We start from the raw sequence: 24,283 nt of genomic DNA, 5'->3' as shown, positions 1-24,283 counted from the left end.
ATACATAAGAGGTGATTGAAAGGAGAAGGTTATACATTACCTGGGCCTTGGGTTTCGCATAGCATGCTGATCCTAAAAATGTTTTCTCCAATTTGCCCATTTTTCTGAGTTTTGCATGACACACGGGATTAATCAAACAGTCAGGTTTTGCACAACAAATTAAACTGAAATATGGTTGGCTAGTTTGTGGCTTAGTGTTATGTGAAAATAGCCTGGCTTTATTTGTACTCACAATTTACATCTTGGTTTGCTTCATGTTATTTTGTCCTCTTCTTTTTTTTAATCAAAATCTTTCAAAAAGTATAAACAAAAATGTTTCATTCTAACCAGCGGTGGGATTCAATTATGGGAAGAACTGGAAGTCCATTCTGGGCTTGGGCAACAAAAAAATAGCTACCAGTTCTGCCGAAGTGATGCAAACCGGCTGAATCCCACTGCTGATTCTAACCCTAAAACAGTTTCCAATGTGCTTCTTGTCACAATATCTTTTTATATCTCTGCAACCAATCACAAAATATCTTTTTCACAGAAATACATATGGCATTTGCCCATTTTCACACAGAGATGAAATTCAAACCACAGAACACAAATTTTCTCCTTTAAATCTGTATTTTCCTGCTCCAAGAAATGAGAATACTATGGGAAGAACCTGAATAGGAAGCAAAAGGGTAGATTAAAAGCCAAACACACATCCACATTTAAAATTACCTTTGTCAAAACAAAATCTCTTTCACTCAAGGCCCTCTTTCTCTCCTACTCTTTCATAGCCACAGAAAGACCTACCTACCGTCTTTTCTCCCCTATTTTGGGTTACCCCGTAGCTTTGCTATTTGTAAGCAGTAGTCTCTGAGCTGAGGTTGAGTACATTCATGGGCCCATGAGGCCTTCCTGGCACTTTCTATCTCCTTTTCTCCAGCTGAACTTTCCATACAATGTGAAACTCTGCACCTGGAGGGCAATTTGGCCTAATCCACTCTGTCTTGTGTTGCACTATATGATGGATATACTATAGGGCCATATTTAGCTTTTGATGACAGGGACAGGGCAAGAACTAAACTTCATGTTATTTACATTTACTTAAATTTTAATATAGTTATTGTAATTATTACTAGGGTTAACAATTTCCCCTTCTATATCTGGCTGTACCTAAGTCTTTCTGAGGGACATAAATTCAGGGGATCTCAGCTTTTCAATCTTTTCAGCATCTAACAATTTTCTTATGATTCTGGTCATTATTAGGTTAATGTTCAGCCTGTGAAGGCTGCCTTCTCTTACTGCAATATATAGAACAGGGATGTCAAACTGCCGGCCAGCGGTCCGGATACGTCATGGCGAAACCGTGCCCACCCCTTTGCTGGCAATGGAAAAAAAAGTCACGTGACATTGTGAGTTTGACACCCCAACATAGAACATAAGAAAACAGGACATGACCTTCTTCCCTAAGGCACTTCTTCAGGTACTCAAGAAGTGCTAACAGCTCTTTGGAAAGCTCTTTTGAATCAAGGGCTGGACTGATTCAAGACTTAATGCAGGTCTTACACACCCCTTGATGCTCTGAGGCTTCCAAAAGGCTGTGCGTATTGAGCTGATTAATTTTATCCCTGTTTTCAAAAAAGAAAGAAAGAAGACTCAGGTAACTATTAACTTGGTTAACCCGATGCTGATAACATTGTGAGCAATTAAAAAAGAAGGCATTCCTTAGCAGAAGACAGCATGGATTTAACAACAAAAACCCCTACAAGGGAATGTTAAACAATTATTTAATTTAAAAAACATTACAATTAACATTTCTTCAAAAACATTGTGTCACCTCTACAATGAACCTGGCTGCAGCCATCTTTGTCGTTCTAGGTTGCCACAAGAGGGGGAGGGGGAACAAGGTGTTTTGCTAGTCTAAACATGAATAGATCCTGTGGGAACCAAGGTTATTCCCACATCTTTGTGCAGAAGGAGGGATGTCCTGCTAGAAAGCACGCCAAGTATGTCTATTGGAGAATGTGATTTATGCCTAAATAGGGGGTGGGTGGGAAATATTACATTGATTTACTCTGAACTTTTGACCGTGCCCACATCATGCACTCAATAAACATGTTCTTTGAGGAATTCTTGTGGCTCAGAGTTCTGATTTATTTGGTTCCATTGGTCGGAAACGTGACACATTGATTATTAGTTTTTTGGACAGTATATTTAAAGCCCCTTCATGATAAAGGGACTAGCAAACAAGGTACAGGACAGGATCAAGAGGATCTTAACAAGCTAGGAGCAACAAGATGAATTATACATCATTGGGTTAAGAAAAACAAAGGAACCAGGGTATAAGACCAAAAGAAAAGGGAACTATACTGGGCAGCCATACTTACAAAAATATGTGGATAACTTAGGGAAATCACAAACTGAACAAGAGTATGTGTGAGGCAGCTGAAAAAAAATAGCAATTCTGGACTTAAAGGAAGTTTTCAACCACCATAGAGCCCAAAATTTCTGTTGGTAAACAAGGTAGCTGTTAACTGAATTTTGCCCTATTTTACAAGCGTTTTTGGAACAGTTAAGTGAATTACTGCAATTGTTATGCTAATTTGGCTTCCCCTATTGACTTTGCTTATCAGAAAGAAGCTGGCTGGGAAGGTTACAAATGGTGATTACATGACCCCAGAACAATGCAACTGTCATAAATATATGCCTGTTGCCAAGCCCCCAGATTCAGATCACGTGGCCATAGGCTGCTGCAATGATTGTAAGTGTGAAAACTGGTCATAAGTCACTTTTTTCAGTGTCATTGTAACTTTGAATGGTCACTAACAAATGGTTGTAAGCCAAGGACTACTTGTATTGGCAGACGTACAGGGTTAAGATTTGTAGAATCATTGTTCTTCCCTATTCATGTTGGTTAGGTTACAACTCAAATATTCTGTCCATTTCTGGACACTTCATAACAGAAAGGATATTGACAAACTAGAGCAGGGGTAGGCAACCTTGGTTCTTTTATGACTCATGGACTTCAACTCCCAGAATTCCTGAGCCAGCATAGCTCAGGAGTTCTGGGAATTGAAGTCCACAAGTCATAAAAGAGCTAAGGTTGCCTACCCCTGAACTAGAGCATCTCCAGAGAAGAACAACTTAGATTACAAGGGGGTCTAGGAATATACCTATATCTATATCCCTGTGTATGTATATGTTGTGTATATTAGGACTAGATTGTGTATGCCTAGCCTTGAGGAAATCAAGACTGCAAGAAAACTTGCTAATTGTTCAACTAACGTGTTTCCTCCAAAATAAGACCCAACCAGAAAATAAGCCCTAGCATGATTTTTCAGGAAGCTCATAATATAAGCCCTACCCCCAAAATAAGGTCCAGTTAAAATTGTCAGCCAGAGGGATGCATTTAGTACGTCCATTGCAACACACAATGGACATATTGAATTATAAAATAATAAAATTGTCTGTCTTTGCTTGCTCAGGACCGCAACATGGCAGGTGGCTGTGTGGCATGTCCAGTGGGCTGAATCGCATGCCACCCCCATGCCTCTGCCTCCTCCTGCTACTGGTGATGCCACCATGAGGTGAGGCATGTGGCGGGGTAGGGATGGTGCCACACTGCAAGGTGAGGTGAGGAAGATGGTGGGGCAGGGGTGGCGCCATGCAGCAGCCTCTGTGTGCTTGGCTTCCACCATCCAATGTCTTCTTCCATCTCTACGACAAATGCGGGACGAGCCTCCCATCCACCACCCACCCACAATGGCCCTGGCAAAAGGGAAGGGCAGGGAGCCCTGATCCCTAAGAGGCAGCTAGGACTCCCCTCCCCACTTTTCTCCACCTGAGCCCACATGCCCTGCACCCATTCACCTCGGGGTCCTGCAGCCAGGCCATCCCTGACATAATGGTAGATTTAAAGAGAATAATATTTTGACCCCCAGACAAGATGAGTGCAAAAAGAAAGAGCTATTCTGTCAAGTTCAAGAAAGAAATAGTGGAGGACTCTTGCAGCAAGAATCTTACGGCTTTCTGCTAAGAGAAGTTGGATCTCCTAACGGTCCAAAAATGGAGAACAGAGTATGATAACCTCAATCAACAGGTGGATGAGGGAAATGCTAAGAAGCACAAGTGTGCATCAGGTCGGCAACCATTATTTCCTGAACTGGAAGACATCATCTGTGAATGGATTGCTGACAGGAGAGCAAAGGTTTTGGTTGTGCGCAAGGCTGATACTCAAACATTTGCCCTTGCAATGGCACCACAGTTAGAAATATCCCCAGAAGAATTCAAAGCATTACATCACTGGCTGAATGGCTTCCTTCAGTGATATGAACTGTCTCTAAGAAGATCGACAACATTATTCAAGCTGGAAGATACTGAACTTATTACACATTCACTTGCAATTCAAGTCCTTTGTCGCTGGCATTGACTTTTCTAAATACCAACTCTCCAACATGATTGCTATGAGTGAAACTGCAGTGTTTGTGGACCAAGGATCTCAAATGACAATTGATCAGTGGGGTGCCTCGTCAATCTACATTCTGAAAGTGCACATGTTACCTGTATTTTGGCAATTTGTCTGGATGGAAAGAAAGCCCCACCTCTAATTATCACTAAGGGAAAGAAAGATAAGCTTGAATGTGTTTCAGGCATTTATGTTCTTGAAACCGAAAAAGCCTGATGCATACAAATAGTTATACTAAAGTGGGTTGATTTCATGCTGTCACTTGTTTTGTGAGGTTTTTTTTAAAATCCCATTTATATCCCGCCCTTCTCCGAAGACTCAGGGCAGCTTACAATCTAAAGCACAATGTGCTTAGCAATAGCCTTCATTCTATGTATATACCTGCCTTATTAGGGCTTTCTCCCCCCCCAAGCGGCATTTTTACAAAGTCAGCTTATTGCCCCCAACAAACTGGGTCCTCATTTTACCTACCGCAGAAGGATGGAAGGCTGAGTCAACCTTGAGCCTGGTGGGATGCGAACCTGCACTAATTGCAGGCAGCTGGTGTTACTTAAGGAGGCATTAGCCCACTGCTCCACCAAGGCTCTTAAGGTGGCCAAAGCGGTCTTCTAGTCTGGGATTCAGCTAGCACTCACTGCGCTAAAGACATGAAGAACTTCCTTGCAGAGAGAAGAATAGATCAAATAATGATTCCCACAGGAATGACTGCCTATCTCCAAACTCTTGATATTGCAATAAATAAGCCATTCAAGGACCATTTGCACATGGAAATCAATGCCTCTATTGAAAATAGAATGGAGAGAAATCAGCGTGGAAACTTTGTGAAGACTAGCCTGCCAGAAGTCGTGACTTGATTGAAAAATTCTTGGGATAAAATCACTGACAACTGTGTTGCCAATGAATTACGAGCAGGCTACATGGACAAGAAGTGCTCATTTAAGAAGAGCTCTATTGCTGGACATGAGAGATTCAGGCTAATGGTTCTACAGGAAATGGAGTCACAAGAAATTCAGGCCAGAATTCGGAGTTTGGAGAGTTATGACGATATTCCAGAAGAAGATGACATGACTGTATTTGAATAAATGTAGATTGTTGTACAGTACATCAGGGGTCCTGTGGTCACTCTCCTTGCCTGGGCTGGGCTTCCTGGGCTGGGGGGGGGGCTGAGGGGTGGTGGGGCTCCTGCTGGACAGTGCTTCTGCTAGTGGTGCTGCCACCGCCACAAAGCAAGGCAAGACAGGAGGTGGAGTGGGGGTGGCCTGGCTGTGGGGCTCCAAGGTTCATGGGTGCAGAGCACCTGGGGCAGCTCTGGGGCTGGGCTCAGGCAGGGCAGAGCAGGGAGGGGCGTCCCAGCTGCCTCTTGGGGATGGGGCTTCCCCACCCTTCCCATTCACCGGGGCTGTCTTGGGTGGGGTGGTGGGCGGGAGCATGAGATTTGATGGTGGGGGCTGAGTATGCAGGAGCCATGGCATGGCACCAAGCCCACCCCACCACCTATGTTGCCTCGTGGTGTGGTGCCACCTCCACCCCACCACCTGCCTCGGCTTATGGTATGGTGCCACTCCACCCTTGCCACTTTCCTCACCTCACCTCATGGCAGCACCAGCAGCAGGAGAGGCACTGGTGGGAAGCACATGATCTGGCCGACCAGATGTGCCACAAAGCTGCCTGGTGCGCAGCTGTGGACGAGCAAAGATAGCCGGTGGGACCAAGTGGGCAGGCAGCTACCTGGCACGTCCAGTGGGCCAGATTGTGTGCCTCCCCCCCCCCCGTGCCTCCACCTGTTGCTTGGAGGGTTGGCCTGGCAGTTGCAGCGCTCAGACTCACCTGCGCTGCGCAGTCCCAGAATGTGCTGGCCAAGGGACTAGTAGGCTGCAGCTGCTGCTGGACACACTGTTGGCCCCCACGCACTCACAGCTTCCTTTACAATTAAAATATCACCCAAAAAATAAGCTCTAATGGGTCTTTTGGAGCAAAAATTACTATAAGACCCAGTCTTATTTTCAGGGAAACACTGCATCTCAAGCAATGTCATGTAGGAGATAGGAGAGACCTCGTCTGTTTTGCTCCAGAAGCCAAGAAACAAAGTGTTTGGCCAAGCTAAAGAATTTCCAGTGATAAGATGGAACATTTGCCTTAAGAGATGGATTTTTCATCACTGAAGATTTATTTAAGCAGATTTTGGATGGCCTGAAGTAATTCTGGACAAGGATTTGGACTGAATGATTTCAGACATCTTTTCTAAATTTACATTCTCTGATTCCAAGTCCTTTTTTCACAGACATTGCCAGGCAAGTTAATTTTTAATTCTATACCAGTGCATTTTAGTTATTTTGCCTAAGTAAATAAATAATTTTGCATTTATTGTATTTTTGAAACTAAAGTCAGATTATAGATTTTAAATACTATTTTCTGTTGATGGTATTTTAATTTGGAATCTTACTCTGAGCAGGGCATAGATATCCTGACCCAAATGACTTTTCTATTAAGAAGGATGGAATGCCATGATATTTGTCAATTATATTATTGTCCATTAATGGTTATTATACATAATTGTCACTATGTGGATAATTTCTTTTGCTTAAATTTATTTTTGTCTGCCTTCTCTGCTCACCTGGCCTCATCATCTATATGATGATGATGTTATCTGTTTAGCTGAGTCCGACTCCTGGAGATTCTGTGGGCCAGGTATTTCCACATCTTCTGATCTTGCACTATTTCTTTGAGTTTTTCTTTGCTCTGGCTGATGGCAGTTTTTATAGTGTACACCCACCATGTTCTTTGATGTTGTTTTTTTCCTTTTACTCTTAACTCTTCCCAACATAATTGCTTTCTCCAATGAATTCCCCCACATGACATGGCCAAAGTATGTGAGGCGTCATGTCTATATATTTTTCAATTTAGTTTTACTTTATATATCTGCTAACATTAGCTCTAATCCACAAAAGGTTAAACCACAACATACCGTATATACTTGAGTATAAGCCGAATTTTTCAGCCCACTTTTTGGGCTGAAAAACTCCACTTCGGCTTATACTCCAGTGAACAAAAAAAAGAACTGTCCCTTCGTTCGGAACAGGCTGCTGAGAGAAGGGAGCGGCAGAGCCTTGCAGAGCTGGCGGCAGTCCAGCGTTGTTTCTCCCCCTCGTGCGTGCGTGTGTGTGTCAGACCCATGGGAATGGCTGGTAGGGAAGCGGCATTCCGGCATTCCCCCCCTTCCTGTGTGTCGAGCCCACGGGGCTTGACACACAGAGAAACGCAACTAGCCATTCCTGCGGGTCTGACACACACACACACACACTCACACACACACACACGCCGCCGGGCTCGGCTCCTCGGCAGGAGGGGCAGCCCCCGCCGCGCCCCCCTCCCCTCCCGGCCCGCAGCGCCGCGCCGCCGCCGCTTCCTCCGGGCAAGTCGGGGGGGCTTGCGGGGCGAAGGCACCGGCCAGGGGGCAGGCAGGGCGGGAGGGCGGCCGCGCAGCTCAGCGCCGCCCCGAAGCCACAGCCAGCCGCCGCTCCCCCCCTGCTCGCTCGCCCGCTGCCTCGCCCGCTGCGCCCCGAACTCACCGCCGCCGCCGCTTTCCCCCCATCTCTCGTTCGCCCGCTGCCTCGCCCGCTGCGCCCCCAACTCACCGCCGCCGCCGCTTCCCCCCCATCGCTCGCTGCGTCGCCCGCTGCGCCCCCAACTCACCGCTCACCGCCGCCACCGCTTTCCCCCCCATCTCTCGCTCGCCCGCTGCCTCGCCCGCTGCGCCCCCAACAACCGCCGCCGCCGCTTTCCCCCCCATCTCTCGCTCGCCCGCTGCCTCGCCCGCTGCGCCCCCAACTCACCGCCGCCGCTTTCCCCATCTCTCGCTCGCCCGCTGCCTCGCCCGCTGCGCCCCCAACTCACCGCCGCCGCTTTCCCCCCATCTCTCGCTCGCCCGCTGCCTCGCCCGCTGCGCCCCAACAACCGCCGCCGCTTCCCCCCCATCTCTCGCTCGCCCGCTGCCTCGCCCGCTGCGCCCCCAACAACTGCTGCCGCCGCTTCCCCCCCCACCGCCACTCCGTCCGGTCGAGCTTAGGAAAAACACCCGGCGCTACGATTGCGCTGCCGGGCGGGCGACCGGGCAAGCCGGGCGCAATACCTAGCTAGCCCTCAGGGTTTCCGAAAGAAAGGCGGCTGCTTAAGTAAAGGCCGGGAAGGAAAGCAAAACGTAAGGCGCTAGAGCGCATGAAGGAGGCAGGCGTGCGCCCAGTCCCGACGGGAGCCCAAGACACGTGAGGTCAGCAGTCAGCACGAAGCCATCCCGGGGCCGAGGGGGAGGGGACCAGCAGCCGCCCAGGGCTGCGCGGCGGGCGAGTGGGAAGCCAGCGCGCCTCACGCTCCGAGAAAGCCTCAGCTCAGACGCCGCCGCGCCGCTTCGCTGCCCAGAGCCCCAGCCTCCAGGTTGGGCCGTCTTCCCGGGCTCTCCCACGCCTTCGGGGGGCGATTCCCGGGACCCGCCGGAGTCCGGCCCGCCAGACTCGACGCTCGTCCTTCGCCGGTGGGGAGCCGCTGCCATGTTCAGCCGGAGCTCTCGGAAGCGCTTCTCCAGCAGATCGGTGAGGGGACTTTAACCCCCCCCCACACACACACACACAGACTCCCCCCGGCGCTCGTTGAGGGGAGGCGCGGCGGGAGGGCCGGGTGGAATCGAGCGGCGGGGTTGCGAGGTGGCGGGGAATCAATCCCCCTTTCCCGGAGCCGCGCGTCCCGTTTGGCAGCTCGGCTCCCTTTTTCAGACCCCAGCATTGCGTCTGGGCACCTTCGGGACAGGACGCTGCCCTGCCCTGCCCTGCCCTTCCCCCTCCTCCCACCCCGCCAATGCCTAAAGTCATTCGCTCGCTCGCCCGCTGCCTCGCCCGCTGCGTCCCGAACTTGCCCCGAACTCACCGCCGCCGCCGCTTCCCCCCCCATCACTCGCTCGCCCGCTGCCTCGCCCGGGACCAGCAGTGGCGCAGCAGCCCAGCCAGCCTGCCCGCCAGCGGGCGGACGGGCAGAGAGAAGCCCGGCCCGGAGGGGAGGGGAGGGAGCGGAGTCGCTGGGGGCGCAGCCCGGGGCCCACGTGGAAACAACGCTTTACTGCCACACACACACACACACGAGGAGGGAAACAAGCTTGACTGAGGAGGGAAACAAGCCCCTCCCCCCCACACACACACACGCACGAGGAGGGAAACAAGCTTGACTGAGGAGGGAAACAACGCTTGACTGCCCCCTCCCCCATACACACACACACCCACGAGGAGGGAAACACCGCTTGACTGCCGCCTCCCTAGCAGACCTCCCCATTCCTGTTAGAAATGGAGCCCAGTACTTCTAATCCTGCACCAAAACAAAGACGCAGGTCATACGAAGCTGCTTTCAAACTAAAGGTTGTGTCAAGAGCAGAAAAAAGCAATAACAGTATTGCAAGTAGGGAATTTGGTGTTGATGAAAAACAAGTGAGGGAGTGGCGGAAAATGAAAGCTGAGTTGGAAAAGATTCCAAAGGCAAAAAAAGCTCAACGTGGTTTAACAACTCCATATGTGGCTCTAGAGACTGAATTGCATAAATGGGTTATGGAGTGTCGTCAAAATGGTTACTGCGTAACACGCATGGGAATTCGCTTACGTGCCCTTCAAATGGCTAAAGATGACAAATTAAAAGTACCAGGCATTGAAAATTTTGTTGCGTCAGCAGGATGGTGTACTGGCTTCATGAATAGGTATGGCCTATGTTTGCGGCAAAGAACAAAGATTTCACAGAAGTTGCCAAAAGACCTTGATGAAAAAGTGATGTCATTCCATTCATTCATCATAAAACAAAGAAAGATCCATAACTATGACCTGGGAGATATTGGGAATATGGATGAAACACCTATGACCTTTGATCTTCCAAGCAACAGAACCGTGGCAAGTTTGGGAGACAAAACTGTTTTACTCAGAACCACAGGTAATGAGAAAAACCATTTTACAGTTGTTCTGTCATGTTTGGCTAATGGAACTAAGCTGCGGCCTGTCATTATTTTTAAAAGAAAGACCTTGCCTAAAAAGGTCAAATTCCCACCACGAATTACAGTGCGCCCACATGTTAAAGGCTGGATGGATGAAGATGGAACAAAAAAGTGGCTGGAAGAAGTTTGGAATGGACGACCAGGAGCAGCCTTAAAGAAAAAACCATCATTGCTAGTTTGGGATATGTTCAGAGCCCACACATCTGATGACATAAAAACATTGGCAAAGTCTTCTCAAGTTACTTTAGCCGTTATTCCAGGTGGGCTTACATCTGTATTACAGCCCTTAGATGTGTGTTTAAATAAACCTTTCAAAGACCGTGTGCGAAAGATGTGGTGCGAATGGATGTCATCTGGTCAAGCCCGACTAACAAAAGGTGGAAATATGATGAAGCCTGACATAGAACTGATAGCAAAGTGGGTTCGTGATGCATGGGAAGAGATTCCAGAGGACATGGTGAAGCACGCCTTCAGGAAATGTGGCATAAGTAATGCTATGGATGGCAGTGAAGACACTGCTTTGTATGAGGACGACAACTGTGATAGTGATGACAGCGAACTCTGTGACAATGTATATGATGATAACCTCACACCAGCTACAGCTGAAGCTCTGTTTGCAGATACAGATGAGGAGGAGGAATCCAGTTTTGAAGGATTTTGATGCTTGTGTTTTAGCTTGGTTGCTTATTGAGTTAAGGTTTTTGTACATTTAAAGTTATTGTTAATACTTTAATGTTATATATTGTTTTTGTTGAATATACTGATAATATATTGTTTTTGTTGAATATACTGATAATATATTGTTTTTGTTGAATATACTGATAATATATTGTTTTTGTTGACCCTCTTTTCCACATGCCTCAATTAAAGCAATTTTATTGTTATCTACCTGTATTTTTATTTTTGAAATTTACCGTGAGCTGCTGCATTTCCCAGCCTCGGCTTATACTCGAGTCAATAACTTTTTCCAGTTTTTTGGGGTAAAATTAGGGGTCTCGGCTTATAATCGAGTCGGCTTATACTCAAGTATATACGGTAATAATAGTCATATTACAGAAGACTCTTTTTGTTATTTGTGAGATTGGATGCTTCCAGTCTCAGTTTTTTTCATACCCTTGTATCTAAATCATGCCATTTCATTGAGGAAGTTATGAGTATCCAAATAAGACACTTTGCATTCATAATTCTGGTGGGTTTTTCAGAGCTGATTCCATGCCTTCTATTTATCACAGATAATAAAAGGTCAAGAAGGAATAGTTCTGTAGTGTGTGTGGGTTCCATGAGGGGATGTCAAAAAGTCAAGAAGACGTTCACAACCATGTGATCAGGACATGTAAAGTGGGGAGGACTTCAACTGTGCAGTTGCAGCTGCCATCTTGGCAGTTTTGACTTCCCTCCCCCTGCATGGAGGCCCCTCTGAGTGTACCCCTTCTATCTACTTGACTGCCTCATCAGGCTTTACATGGCATATCAAGAGCTCTACTCCAGAAGGCGGGGGAGTGGGAAGGTTGTTGTGAGGAACGAATTCCCATTTTGTCTATAGGCTCTGTCCATTCCAAAATATTCCAAACCAAACTCTGAAAAATTTGGCTCAAGGTCTCCTAAAGGGGATGCTGGTGGGCTGCTTGTCACTTTGGGACTGCTCTTTTTTAATCTTTTTTAAAAAACCTCAGATAGCCTATAAGAATAATCAAGATTTTGGGAACCTGAGTCTATTGTGGAAGAAAAATCCAGTCCGGTTCCAAGCCAGGAGAAAGACGCTGGAAATAAAATGGAGGCAGGCTGCTGAAAAGAAGATCTCTGTTTATTTGATAGCCAGAAACTAAAGTTACAGCAGCATGTTTCTGGGGTGGCTGACAAAATGGAGTTGGGGCTTCGTGATCGGGATGCCTGTTTGTTGTGAAATGTACTTTGACCTGTGCTTGAGTGTGACCTTTTAGTATTGTACTTATTGTTGCCTGACTCCCTTTCTGGCTGGGAGGTCATGCCCTGTCCTTGGAGCTGGATGGGGAAGGTAGATTGTAGGAGATTTTGTTTTTCTAATCGCATCAGCTCCAGCCTTCTATGGGAGCTGATGAAGGCATTTTGTTTATGAATTGGGGTGGCCTGGCTTTCTTAATGGTACAAAATATCCATTTCTAAAGACTTCAGGCTTCTGCTTGCAGCTGTTTTTCCTATAGCGGGAAGACTGAGGTTGCTTTCTGCCTTTAAGAACATGTTTCTCCTCTTCTCCTTTAGGGGAAGTATAATATTCTGCCTATTTTAATATCCCCCAAAATATTTCATTATCTGGGGGGAGGGCTTCCCACAAGAGTATGGCAAATGATTAATGGTACCTATTGTGTTGATATAAAAACAACAGGAAATTGTCATATTTCAGATAGATACATAAATAAAGCAGACAGAAAAACATAGAAATAAGACTCAGGGAAGGAATCTTCTGTTAGATTTATATCAAAATGTGCTCCAAAAATATTCTTTTCTTGACATTCATATCAAAAAATTTTATGTTCTAGGCTACATTTATTTGGGTTTAGTCAGGCTGTCATTCCCAAGCAACTCCCTTGCCTGGGCATGCACAGGCTATCTGGCTTTGGGGCATTTGGGTCTTAATCAATCCCATTCCTGGTATAGCCATAGACGCTCTTGCCCCTCCTTCTCCATTTCATGCTTTTGAGGCCTGGATGCACTTCCCAGAAAGTTAGGAAGAAAGGAACAAAAAGGCGGGAGGGCATGCAAGTTGGATAAGGCCAGGAGGAGGGCTGCTTGCTCTGCTGTTTGATCTATGATTTCATGTTCTCATTCCACATTTTTTTAAAATGTTAAAGGTAGGGGAAGGGCAAAGACTGCAAAAGGCTAGAGCGATGGCACTTGTGCTAATGGATGCAGCAGTTGGAATAGGCCATGGCTATTTTAGGATTGCAGCAGGAGATGGACCCCAGAGGCTGATCAAAGTCCAACAAATTCCTAGCCAGGTCATAGCTCCCAAAACAGATACTTCCACTTTCTTCTCGTTTCCATTTTAAACTGATAAGAACAGAGACTACATTTTTGTTGTAGAGACACTCAGGACTGTGCCAGATGTGAAGCTAAATTCTTGTTAAGAAGCCAATTGCCTTCCATTTGATTAATAACTGTGTGTGGTGATTTTTAATAGGGGCTATTAATCTACACTGTTGGTCCTGCAATCCAAAATACAATTAGTCCATGTTGTTATCAATTAAAGAAAGTTGAATGCTTTAATGGTCTCTGCATCTTTAATTATCTCTTTTAGCTTGATTGATTACGGTAATTGACTTTCCAGTCTGACTGTATCAATTGTGGTTTCTTCATTATGATTCCTAATCATAGAACAGAGTAAAAGGTTTGGAAGGGACTCTGGAAGTCTTCTACTCCAACTCCCTATTTGAATAGGAGAATTCTGGATAAAAAGTTGTCCAATTTCTTCTTTAAAATCTTCAGTGATAGAACACCCACAACTTCTGGAGGCAAGCTTTTCCACTGATTAATTCTTCTGTCAGGAAATTTCTCCTTAATTCTAAGTTGGATCTAAGTTAAGCTTCCATCCATTACTTCTTGTCTTGCCCTCAGGTGCTTTGGAGAATAGATTGCGCCCTCTTCTTTTCTTCTCAAACATTGGAACACTGCTATCATGTTACCCCTAGTCTTTCTCTTCATTAGACTAGTATACCAAGTTCCTGCAATTGTTCATCATATGTTTCAGCCTCTAGCCCCCTGAATCATCTTTGTTGCTCTTCTCTGCACTCTTTCCAGAGCCTCAGAATCTTTTTTCTATTGTGGTCACCAGAACTGGATGCAGTATTTCAAGTGTGGCCTCACTAGTGCGATATAAAATAGCAATAGCACTTAGACTTATATACTGTTTCACAGTGCTTTACAGCCCTCTCTAAGTGGTTTACAGAGTCAGCTTATTGCCCCCAATAATTTGGCTCCTCATTTTACTGACCTTGGAAGGGTGGAAGGCTGAGTCGGTGCTATCACTTCATGAGAACTTGAAATTATCCTTCTATTGATGCAGCCTATGGCTGCATTGCCTTTTTTGTCAACTGTGGCACACTGCCCGGTCATACTTGTGGTGGTCTGCTAGGACACCTAGATCATTGCACTGATGATGTTACTTCGTTTGGGTAATGAAACATCTGCAAAAAAACAACCAAGCTCAGAGAGCACCAAGGAATCTTCATTTCAACCCTGAGCTATAAATATTCTCCTATATCCCTTTCACAGTTACTGCTGTTGAACCAGATACCACCCATTCTATACCTGTGCATTTGTTTTTTCTTGCCTAAGTGCGAAAGCTTACTTTTCTCACCACTAAATTGCATTTTGTTGGGTAGGGCCCAGAATTCAAGTCTGTCAAGGTCCTTCTGAATCTTGAATCTATCTTCTAAAGCATTGGATATTCTCTCCAGGTTGGTGTTGTCTGCAAATTTGATGAGTTTGACATTTGTAATTTGTGCTTTTAACCTTACTTCAGCTGAAAGCTTTTCTAAAGCCTTTTGTTAACTTAGAATTTGTTGTCAGGGCTTCTATTAGTGCTTGCCATTTTGGAAGTATAGGCTTGGGGATCTCCCAACATTAGCCTGATAATGTCTGGGAAATCCAGATTACCACTAGATGATGGCAAAGTTTTAGATATTTCCCTAACCTTATGCTGCCAGGTACAATAAAGGTATGCTGCCCAACTATTTTGCTAGATTATCCTGTTTCAGAGAGTCAGACCATCAGAGTTCAGTTTCTTATGACTCTGATTAGGTAGGTCTCTCCTGGCATGAAAGTGTCGCACCCACAGTCCACCTGGCCCTGTTGTTTCCAGAATTCCAGGCTAGAATTTAGGAAACGGAGTTTTAATCCTGCTTTAGGCATAAAAGCCAGTCAGATGATCTTGGACCAGCCACTATTTTATTTTATTTATTTTTATTACATTTATATCCCGCCCTTCTCCGAAGACTCAGGGTGGCTTACAAGCTTAGCAGTAGCCTTCATTCTATGTATATGCCTGCTTGTTAGGGCTTTCACACACACCCCAAGCGGCATTATTACAAAGTCAACTTAATTGCCCCCAACAATCTGGGTCCTCATTTTACCTACCTCGGAAGGATGGAAGGCTGAGTCAACCTTGAGCCTGGTGGGATGTGAACCTGCACTAATTGCAGGCAGCTGGTGTTACTTAAGGAGGCATTAGCCTACTGCAATCCACCTCACAGGATTGTTGTGTGCAAAATAGGAAATATTCACCACTTTTGAGTTATTTATAAAATAATTATTTATAAAAATAATTAAAGTGGAATAAAAAAAAATCCAAAAAACTGCTGGGATCCTATGCCATGGCAGATTCTGGGGGATTCATTCAGCAAAGCCTAAAATATCAGCTGATTCTGTATAGGCCAAAACACAAAGTGCAAAATGGTATTATTTAGAAAGCAAGTATTTTGCTTTTAGTTTGGCTGTTTAAAAAGTGATGTCAATCCTGTACAGCTTCTTTCAGTTTTTATTCTCTGGCTGGTGTTGGCTTTGATGTTGTCTGTCATTTTGGTGACCATGTTTCCTTTCAGCTCTGACCATTCTGAGCAGAACTTCCTCTTCTAGTGAGTTTGTTTGTGTAACACGGCTGAAATAGTAAGGTAGAATTTTGTGATTTTGCCTTTCACCAATATGTCTGGTTTTATACCTTCCAGAAGTTCCTTGTTTGTCATCTTTGCATCCAAGGAATGTGCAGGTGCCTCCTCCAACACCACAGCTCAAATGAATCGATTTTCCTCCTGCCATTTAAAAAACACTTCAGGGCAAAAGCAAAATCATATCAAATGAGAATTGCTCAAAGGTTATTTATTTGACTTTGATCATGTCTTTCAGCTGTGTGGGCATTCACTGTCTTTGGTTGTAAGGCTTTACTACCTCATGAGTCTTAACTGTGTCCCTCAGCATGGAAATCATGGTTCTTTATGGGTTTGTTTTACTTAGGAACAAGAATATATGTAAGCCCACCTTGTTACCAGGGATGACTGCCCAATACATTGATGAGATTCATTACATCCTTCAAAAGAATATTATGCAGGAGTATCTAACTACTAAGACTCTCATATCTGTAATCTTTCATTAAGCGAAACAGTGCATCATAGTGCAAAATCTTTTGAACCAGAATACCTCAGGTGGACCAACTTACAGAACGTGTTCATCAGTGGATCCATAACTCCAGTGGAACTGAAATTTGCCAAATTGTATAAAACATTTTCTAACAAAAATATCATAAAAGAGTTAATGACATGATGGAAATGTCATAAAACATATCCTCTGGTCAACTTGTTCAACCCCTGATGTTGGCTATTCAACTTTCAAGGCACACACATCTCTGTAAATCTCTCTGAATTCAAATTCTATTTGAATTGAATCTGTAGATGGGCAAAGGAAAGGAAGAAATTACAATCACAATTATTGAAAGTTTGAATGATGACTATTGTGAGAACAGCCAGACAATATTTGATTTTAATATTGTACTTGCTGGTTGGAGGACATGTCCTCCTTTGCTGGACATTTGGTAACCCTACAGATGCCTTACCTGGAAAATAGCTGATCAGTGTTTTGCATGTGTTGATGGGCAAATTTGAATCTGTGTCCTTGAAAGCCATTTAACCTCCCCATAAAGCCCTTTTAGACAATTCCTATGTGTTAGATTCTTTAAAGTAGCTATAAACCTGGAAACTAGAATTGGGAAATTAGCTTACTGTAGTCCTCTGGGCTTGCCTATGGTGTGCCTGATCTTACCTATGTATCAAACACACGGACCTATATGTTTATCTGTTTCTTAAAGAGGTTAAAACAAAACGTATATGTGGGTAAAATGTTTAGTCTTGGATTCTATGTGCTTTGGCTGAGGCTAATTGTTATTAATATGACTGGCAGTAATGAATAAAGCCTCTGAAAAGGGGGATCTGGCACTCTACCTTGCATGGGCAAATACTCTTTTTCTTACAAAGGAATGTAAATTAAATTATTATTAAAAATAATCAGTATTCCCTCTTCCAGCAAAACCTCTAGAACATAAACTCCATTACTAAAGAAACATGTCTTAAGTTCACACAAACGGAATATTCAGAACAGACAACTCCCTAATTCACAGGAATATAAAAAAGGGGAAGAGGTCCAGCTCAATCAGACCTGCAAGATTCTGTTATCATTGCTGATCTCAATAAAAATAATCTTTGCCTTCCTGAGGAGTTGATTTCCTGATGCCGGGTCTGCTACCTAGCTGGTCTTGCCGCTGGGTTGCTGGGAGGACATCTGAGCTAACGTTTCTCTGGCTCTTTGGTTTTTGATTACCTCTTGCAGCAGATAAAATGCATGGCTCATGGTTGGAATTGGGATCTCACCACAATCTCCTTCACACCCCTCAGCTCTGCGGGATCCTCGATGGCCCCTGGTAAATGTTACCCTCTGCAGAATGCTCCTCAGGGTCCATCCATCCATCCTACACCCAGTGACCATCTGGGTTGAACCAGTTCCTCATCAAGTTCCAGCTCCTCCAGCCATTCCGCCTCATCTCAGGTGTGGCATGGCTGGGGGGGGGATTGCTCCCAGGGTCTCCAGAGTCTTCCCAGTCACTCCCAGGAGTTGACATCAAGTGCTCAGCCCTTCCCATGGTAGACTATGGTCTCTGGGTTGGCCAATAAAGCAGATCTTGCCTAATGTCAGATCTGCCTCCATTCAAATCCCAAGAAAGAAAAAAACCCAACTTCGTGGATTTAGAGAAGAGGTACTAAGAATGAGCTGATAGCAGGAAAAGCCAGTCAAGAACTGAGTAAAATCTGCATGAAAATTATACATTGAAAGTCACCCCAAATCCCTCCTTTTCTCATGGGAACATTTCACACCAGCTCACTTCCCCACCCCAAATGCCAACCCCCACCCCCCCTGTTTCTATGACAGCTGAGGGCCAGCAAGCTGCAAACTGCAAGCTGGAAATCTGGCTGACACCTGATCTGTAGGACTGACAAACCCTCAATAAGACAACCGTATGGGCAAGAGTTGTCTTACTATTGTGTATGTCCACATGCCAGGGTATCTCTGACCTCTGTCCATATTTCTCTGTTGGCTGTCATCGTCTCTCCTGTGAAGCTTTTCTGAAGGCAATGACCAGTAACATCTTTGCCTATTCAGCTTCTATTTGTGAATTTTTTTACCTGAGTACTTGTTAATGGTAACTTTTGCATGTTATGTTTTAAAATATTTTGATAGTTAAAATAGCTTATCACCAGCAACAGGTTTTAGGACATTGTGTTACTGGCAATACCTAGACTAGACATTATACAACATTCATTCATTCATTCATTCATTCATTCATTCATTCATTCATTCATTCATTCATTCATTTTCTTGCTCAGATTGAGTTTCCCAAAGTCAAAGTGAGAAAGGAGTGCATTATAATGGCTGAGTCAGAGTGTGGTAAAAATGATCATGAGAGTGGCTGTGATGCTATGATGGAAACTCCCCCCATTTTAAATGTGAGGCATAAAAATGGGCAGAACTTGCACCACAGCATCACAACCACTATCTTGATTTTATTTTTATCGTACCCTGTGGATATGCCTAACTGGGCCTCTGCCCAAGATTCTCTCATTCCCTGTTGAAAAGTTGAATAAGTGATGGCAGCACTTGTGGACTGCTGATCCCTACTTCACTTTCCTTTTTTTAGATTCGCAAGAGAAGTAAAGCGTGTCGTGGGGGCCTAAGGGAAAATGATGAACTTGTATCCATTAACGGAAAACCATGTGCTGGCCTTTCCCATGCCATCACCATGCAGATCATCGATTCTTCCAATAGCACCCTCAGCATTGTTGTTAAAAGGTAAGGGAAGCACTAGTGGGACTGAGTGAAAGACGGATTACTCAAACCATTTGGATAAATTGAGTATTTTTAACTGGAAGAGCACCATTAAATGTTTTTTGTAAAGTAATAATAGAACTGATTGTTCAGGTATTTGAATCCCACCACTGATTATACATATTTTGTTGAAACATTCATACCAGAATGAGATCTATGAGACTCCGATGCATTCAAGCATTCAGGTCTAGGGCATTTAGGCACTGACCTTTGGCCACACCCACTTTGCCCCAGCCACCCACCTCAGCTGATTTACAGTCAATTTTCCTCCTCCGATCACCTTCCCTCGGCCATTCTCCACAGCCTATGGGCCCCTGGCTCTTTGTCCCTGCCCAGTAGCCCTCATACCGTTTGTCCCAGGCCTTTGGCTACACAGGACAAATAGCACACAGACAATCAGGAGTACTGGGGGGATGACCAAGGGAGCTATGAGGGGGCAGCATGCAATACGATCGGTGGCAGGCTGGGGGAGAAAGAGAAAGAGGTGCGGTGGTGCACGGCTGCTGAGGTGAATGGTAATAATGTGAGGCTGGTGGCACTGTGGGGCGAAAGGAAATAGTGTGAGGCTGCAGGCATTGGGGGAAAGGCGATAGCATGTGTCTGCTGCTGTTGGGGGAAGGGAGATGTGGAAGGCTGCAGGCATTGGGGGAGAAAGGTGACGTTGGCAGGGGAAGGAAGACGGCTTGAGGCTGCAGGCATGGCGAGGACAAATGGTGATGGCACATGGCTGCTGGAGTCGGGTGAACAGTGACAGCATGAGGCTGGTGGCACTGCATGGGGGGAAGGGAGATGGCACGAGGCTGCTGACATTGGCGGGGAAGATGACGGCACAAGGGTCCAGGCATTGGGGCAGAGGAAGGTGACAGCACAAGGCTGCTGGCATTGGGGGGGAAGGGTGATGGTGTGTGGGGGGGGCAGCCAAACCTCCCATTTCCATCAGGCTGGCAGGATCAGGTGGAGCTTCTCATTTTGCCCACCACCACCCCGCTGTTGCCTCTGCACCTGAATTCCTGCCTGATGCTGAATGGGCAGTTCAGCTGCCCCCCCCACCTAGCATCATCACCCTTCCCCCCTGCAGCAGCACCAACCTCACACTGTCACCTTTCCCCCCAATACCAACAGCTGCGTGCCATCACCTTTCCCCAGTGGTGGGATTCAGCCAGTTCACACCACTTCGGCAGAACTAGTAGCTAATTTTTTGTTGCCCAGGCCCAGAATGGCCTTCTGGAAGTGGCATCCACACAGAGAACCGGTTGTTCACAAATTTGAATCCCACCACTGCCTTTCCCATGATTCCAGCAGCCACGCGCCATCACCTTTCCTCCCCATATCACCACCACCCTCGTGCCATCTCCCTTCCCCCACACCAGCAGCTGCATGCTGTCACCTTCCCCCTGCCAATGCCAGCAGCCTTGTACTGTCTCCGTTCCCCCCTACAGTGCCACCAGCCTTGCATCGTCACTGTTCATCCCCCACAACTCCAGCAGCCATGCACCACTATACCTCTTGCTCTCTCCCCCAGCCTGCCATGGATCGTAATGCATGCTGCCCCCTCACAACCCCCTTGGTCACCCCCCGTGCCATTGCTGCCCCCCCAATTGGCTGGGCTATTTGTCCTGTGCAGGCAAAGGCCCAGGTCAAACAGTGTCAGGGCGAATAGGCAGGAACAAAGGGCAAGAGGTGGCCAGCTAGCAAGTTCGAGTAGAGGTGGTAGAGCGTGCCCATCCCCAGCAAGCCAAAGGCCACCCTGAATAGGGAAAACCAGATCCCCATCGGCGCCATGGCCCCCCAGTCCCAGCTAGGATTGTGTGCCTCCCCCCATCTCTGCTGGGCCTGGGTGGCCATGACGTTGATGGGGATCTGGCTTTCCCCGCTTGGGGTGGCCTTTTGCCTGCAGGCTCTGGGTGTGCTCTATCACCTCTACATGGGGCTTCCTAGCCAACTGTTTCACCTTCTTTGTTCTGGGCGGGCCTGCATCTCTGGGTGGTGGCGTAATGGACCTGCGTGAGTGGCTGGAACCTGTGGTAGGTACCAAGGTGCGCAAGAGGAATGGGCTCCACCCACGGCCCAAGGGCAAGACCCTCAAGGGAGCTGAGGAGGTGACCAGTGGCAACCAGCTCTCCAACCAAAAAGAGATGGGATGGAGTAGGGTTAGGTCCGGCAGTCTGCATCACATGCTCCCCTGACTTTGTTGCTGCCGGTGCTGCTGCAGCACTGCTGCTGAAGGGCCAGCTTGGTATTCACAGCAGGCTACGCAGCCCCTGCTGCCGGATGTTGTCAGTCCCCGTGCGCTCACCGCCTCCTGTGTGCGTGCCTTGGGGGCAGCCGGGCTGGGCAAGGCAGGAGCCAGGGCGGCAAGGGCCAGTCCCTCGTCAACTCTCGGGCATCCCTGGGGGGCCAATGCCGCTTGCTTGCTCACTTGCTGCCCCGTGGCTTCCAAATGCCACGTGCTCACTACTCTGGTGAACTCTGCTGGGGCAACAGCACATGTGGCCACAGAGAAGGCTCTGAGTGCCGCCTCTGGCACGCGTGCCATAGGTTCACCACCACTGATCTATATCTATCTATCTATCTATCTATCTATCTATCTATCTATCTATCTATCTATCTATCTATCTATCTATCTATCTATCTATCTATCTATCTATCTTATCGATCTATCGATTTATCTATTCTTACAAATTAGTATGTCCCTGTCTGTGTTCTGTCTCCGCAAATTGTTAAAAATCTTTAAGATGAAGATATATTGCATAATCTAATAAATATCATGAACATTACTTTTAAAAATATTTGATAAAGTCCATGCTAAAAGCTCTTGTAGAAAGTTAGCAATCATAGGAAAAGGAGCCTTGCAGGTGGCCAAGTGACTAAGTAAGAAACAAATAGGGACAGAGAAGAGGTGTGGTGACATTCAAGCCAGCAGCTGCCAACGTAAAAATGGTACAGCAGGTGAGTATCAGAGGTTCCTAGCAGCAAAGCCAAGAAGAGCGATTCTATTTCAAACAAATTCTGCTCTAGCTACATTTTCTTTGTTGCCTCTTTCTCTCCCCCCCCCCCATATCCATGGAAGATCCATGGCAACATTACAAAGGTCTGTAAATCATGGTATGGCATGTTGCAATATTAGCTATGCTGGAAAGAGGAATTGAGCACAAAATTTCTATTGTTAAGTGAGACATTTGTTAAGTGAATTTTGCTCCATTTTATGACCTTTCTTGCCACCATTAAGTGAAACACTGCAGTTCATAAGTTAGTAACCCAGTTGTTAAGTGCATCTGGTTTCCCCATTGACTTTACTTGTCAGAAGGTCGCAAAAGAGGATCACATGACCCTGGGCCACTGCAATGGTCATAAATACGAACCAATTGCCAAGCATCTAAATTTTGATCACATGATCATGGGGATGCTGCAAAGGTCATAAGTCACATATTTCAGTGCCATTATAACTTTGAACAGTCACTAAATGAACTGTTGTAAGTTAAGGACTTCTGCCAACCTAGCAGTTCGAAAGCACGTAAAAATGCAAGTAGAAAAATAGGGACCACTACAGTGGGAAGGTAACAGCGTTCCGTGCGCCTTTGGCGTCTAGCCATGCCGGCCACATGACCACGGAGACGTCCTTGGACAAGCGCTGGATCTTTGGCTTTGAAACAGAGTTGAGCACCAGCCCCTAGAGTCAGAAACGACTAGCACGCATGTGCGGGGGAACCTTTACCTTAAGGACTACTTGTGCAATATTGCATGGAAGCTATGAAAAGCAAGAGAGAAGCTTTCCTGAATATAAAATGATAGAATTTGGAGGCCATCTTGGCCCACAGGTTTTGAGTACAGCACCAGTTCAGGGTAGGAATCTAAATGAAAGAATTCCAGACAGACGGCTACAGAATTCCCTCTTGAAGTAGAAAAGTTTATCCAAGCAAAGCGAAACCCATTGTCTTTCTGAGTAATTGAACTCTTATAAGCAGGAACATTTTCCTATCACTTGGAACTGCCTTTCTGCAATCCAAGCCTCACAAAACAATGGTTGGAAACTGACCAAAGAGAAGCAACCTGGAATTAAGGAGAAACTTCCTAACAGTGAGGACAAATAACCAGTGGAACAGCTTGCCTTTAGAAGTCGTGGGCATTCCATCACTGGAGATTATTAAAAAGAAGCTGGATAATCACCTGTCTGAGATGGTATAGGTTCTCCTGCTTGAGCAGAGGGCTGGACTAGAAGTCTCCAAGGTCCCTTCCAGCTTCTATTCTATTCTATTCTATTCTATTCTATTCTATTCTATTCTATTCTATTCTATTCTATTCTATTCTATTCTATTCTATTCTATTCTATTCTATTCTATTCTATTCTATTCTATTCTATTCTATTCTATTCTATTCTATTCTCTAGAATGAGAGAGTTCTGCTTTGACCTTCTCCTGTCTGATGTCCATCTGGCTTCTTTGAAGAGTACTAACATATTTTCCCAACAAGACTCTTCCAGTTCAAGACATTCACAGGATTTGCATGACCCCATAATGTGTGAGGCTTTCAGTAGTCTCTGCGCATAGAGATGATTAATATTGGAATTTAATCAGACCCAGTACTGCTGCAAAGGGGGAAATGGGTCAGTTTGCTGCATTGCCTCTCCATCTGAGGTTCTCCACTGGTGAGAATTGCATCCACTTCATTGCATGGCATCCACTCCCTGGGTTCTTCCCTTTTTTCCTCAAGTGAAGGCACCAGGCCATCTTCTAACTGCTCTGAGGGAGGGGGTAAGGCACTGGCTAATTACTGTTTTATTGCCCCATTAACCATCTGGAGGGAATGCTGGCCCATTTGGGGAGGAGAAAGATGTGGACGCTTCACACTCATGAAAATTTCATTTCATCATTCCATCAATGAACTTCTAAGATAGGGGTGTCAAACTGCTGGCCTGCGGGCCAGAT

At 45.9% G+C, this 24,283-nt stretch overlaps 1 protein-coding gene across 1 annotated transcript in view; it reads left to right on the top strand.

The window, feature by feature from the left end:
- Positions 1-24,283, top strand: part of SYNPO2L (synaptopodin 2 like) — a 68,396-nt gene that overhangs the window by 2,768 nt on the left and 41,345 nt on the right. Inside the window, exon 2 of the mRNA XM_081329001.1 lies at positions 19,171-19,322. Within this exon, the coding sequence (XP_081185127.1) occupies positions 19,171-19,322 (152 nt within the window). The remainder of the gene's footprint in view (positions 1-19,170; positions 19,323-24,283) is intronic.

Source organism: Vipera berus (assembly GCF_964194415.1).
Source record: "Vipera berus genome assembly, chromosome: 5".
NCBI classification, from domain to species: Eukaryota; Metazoa; Chordata; class Lepidosauria; order Squamata; family Viperidae; genus Vipera; species Vipera berus.
The sequence above is the reverse complement of the archived record's forward strand: the minus strand, read 5'-3'. Positions and strand labels throughout refer to the sequence as shown.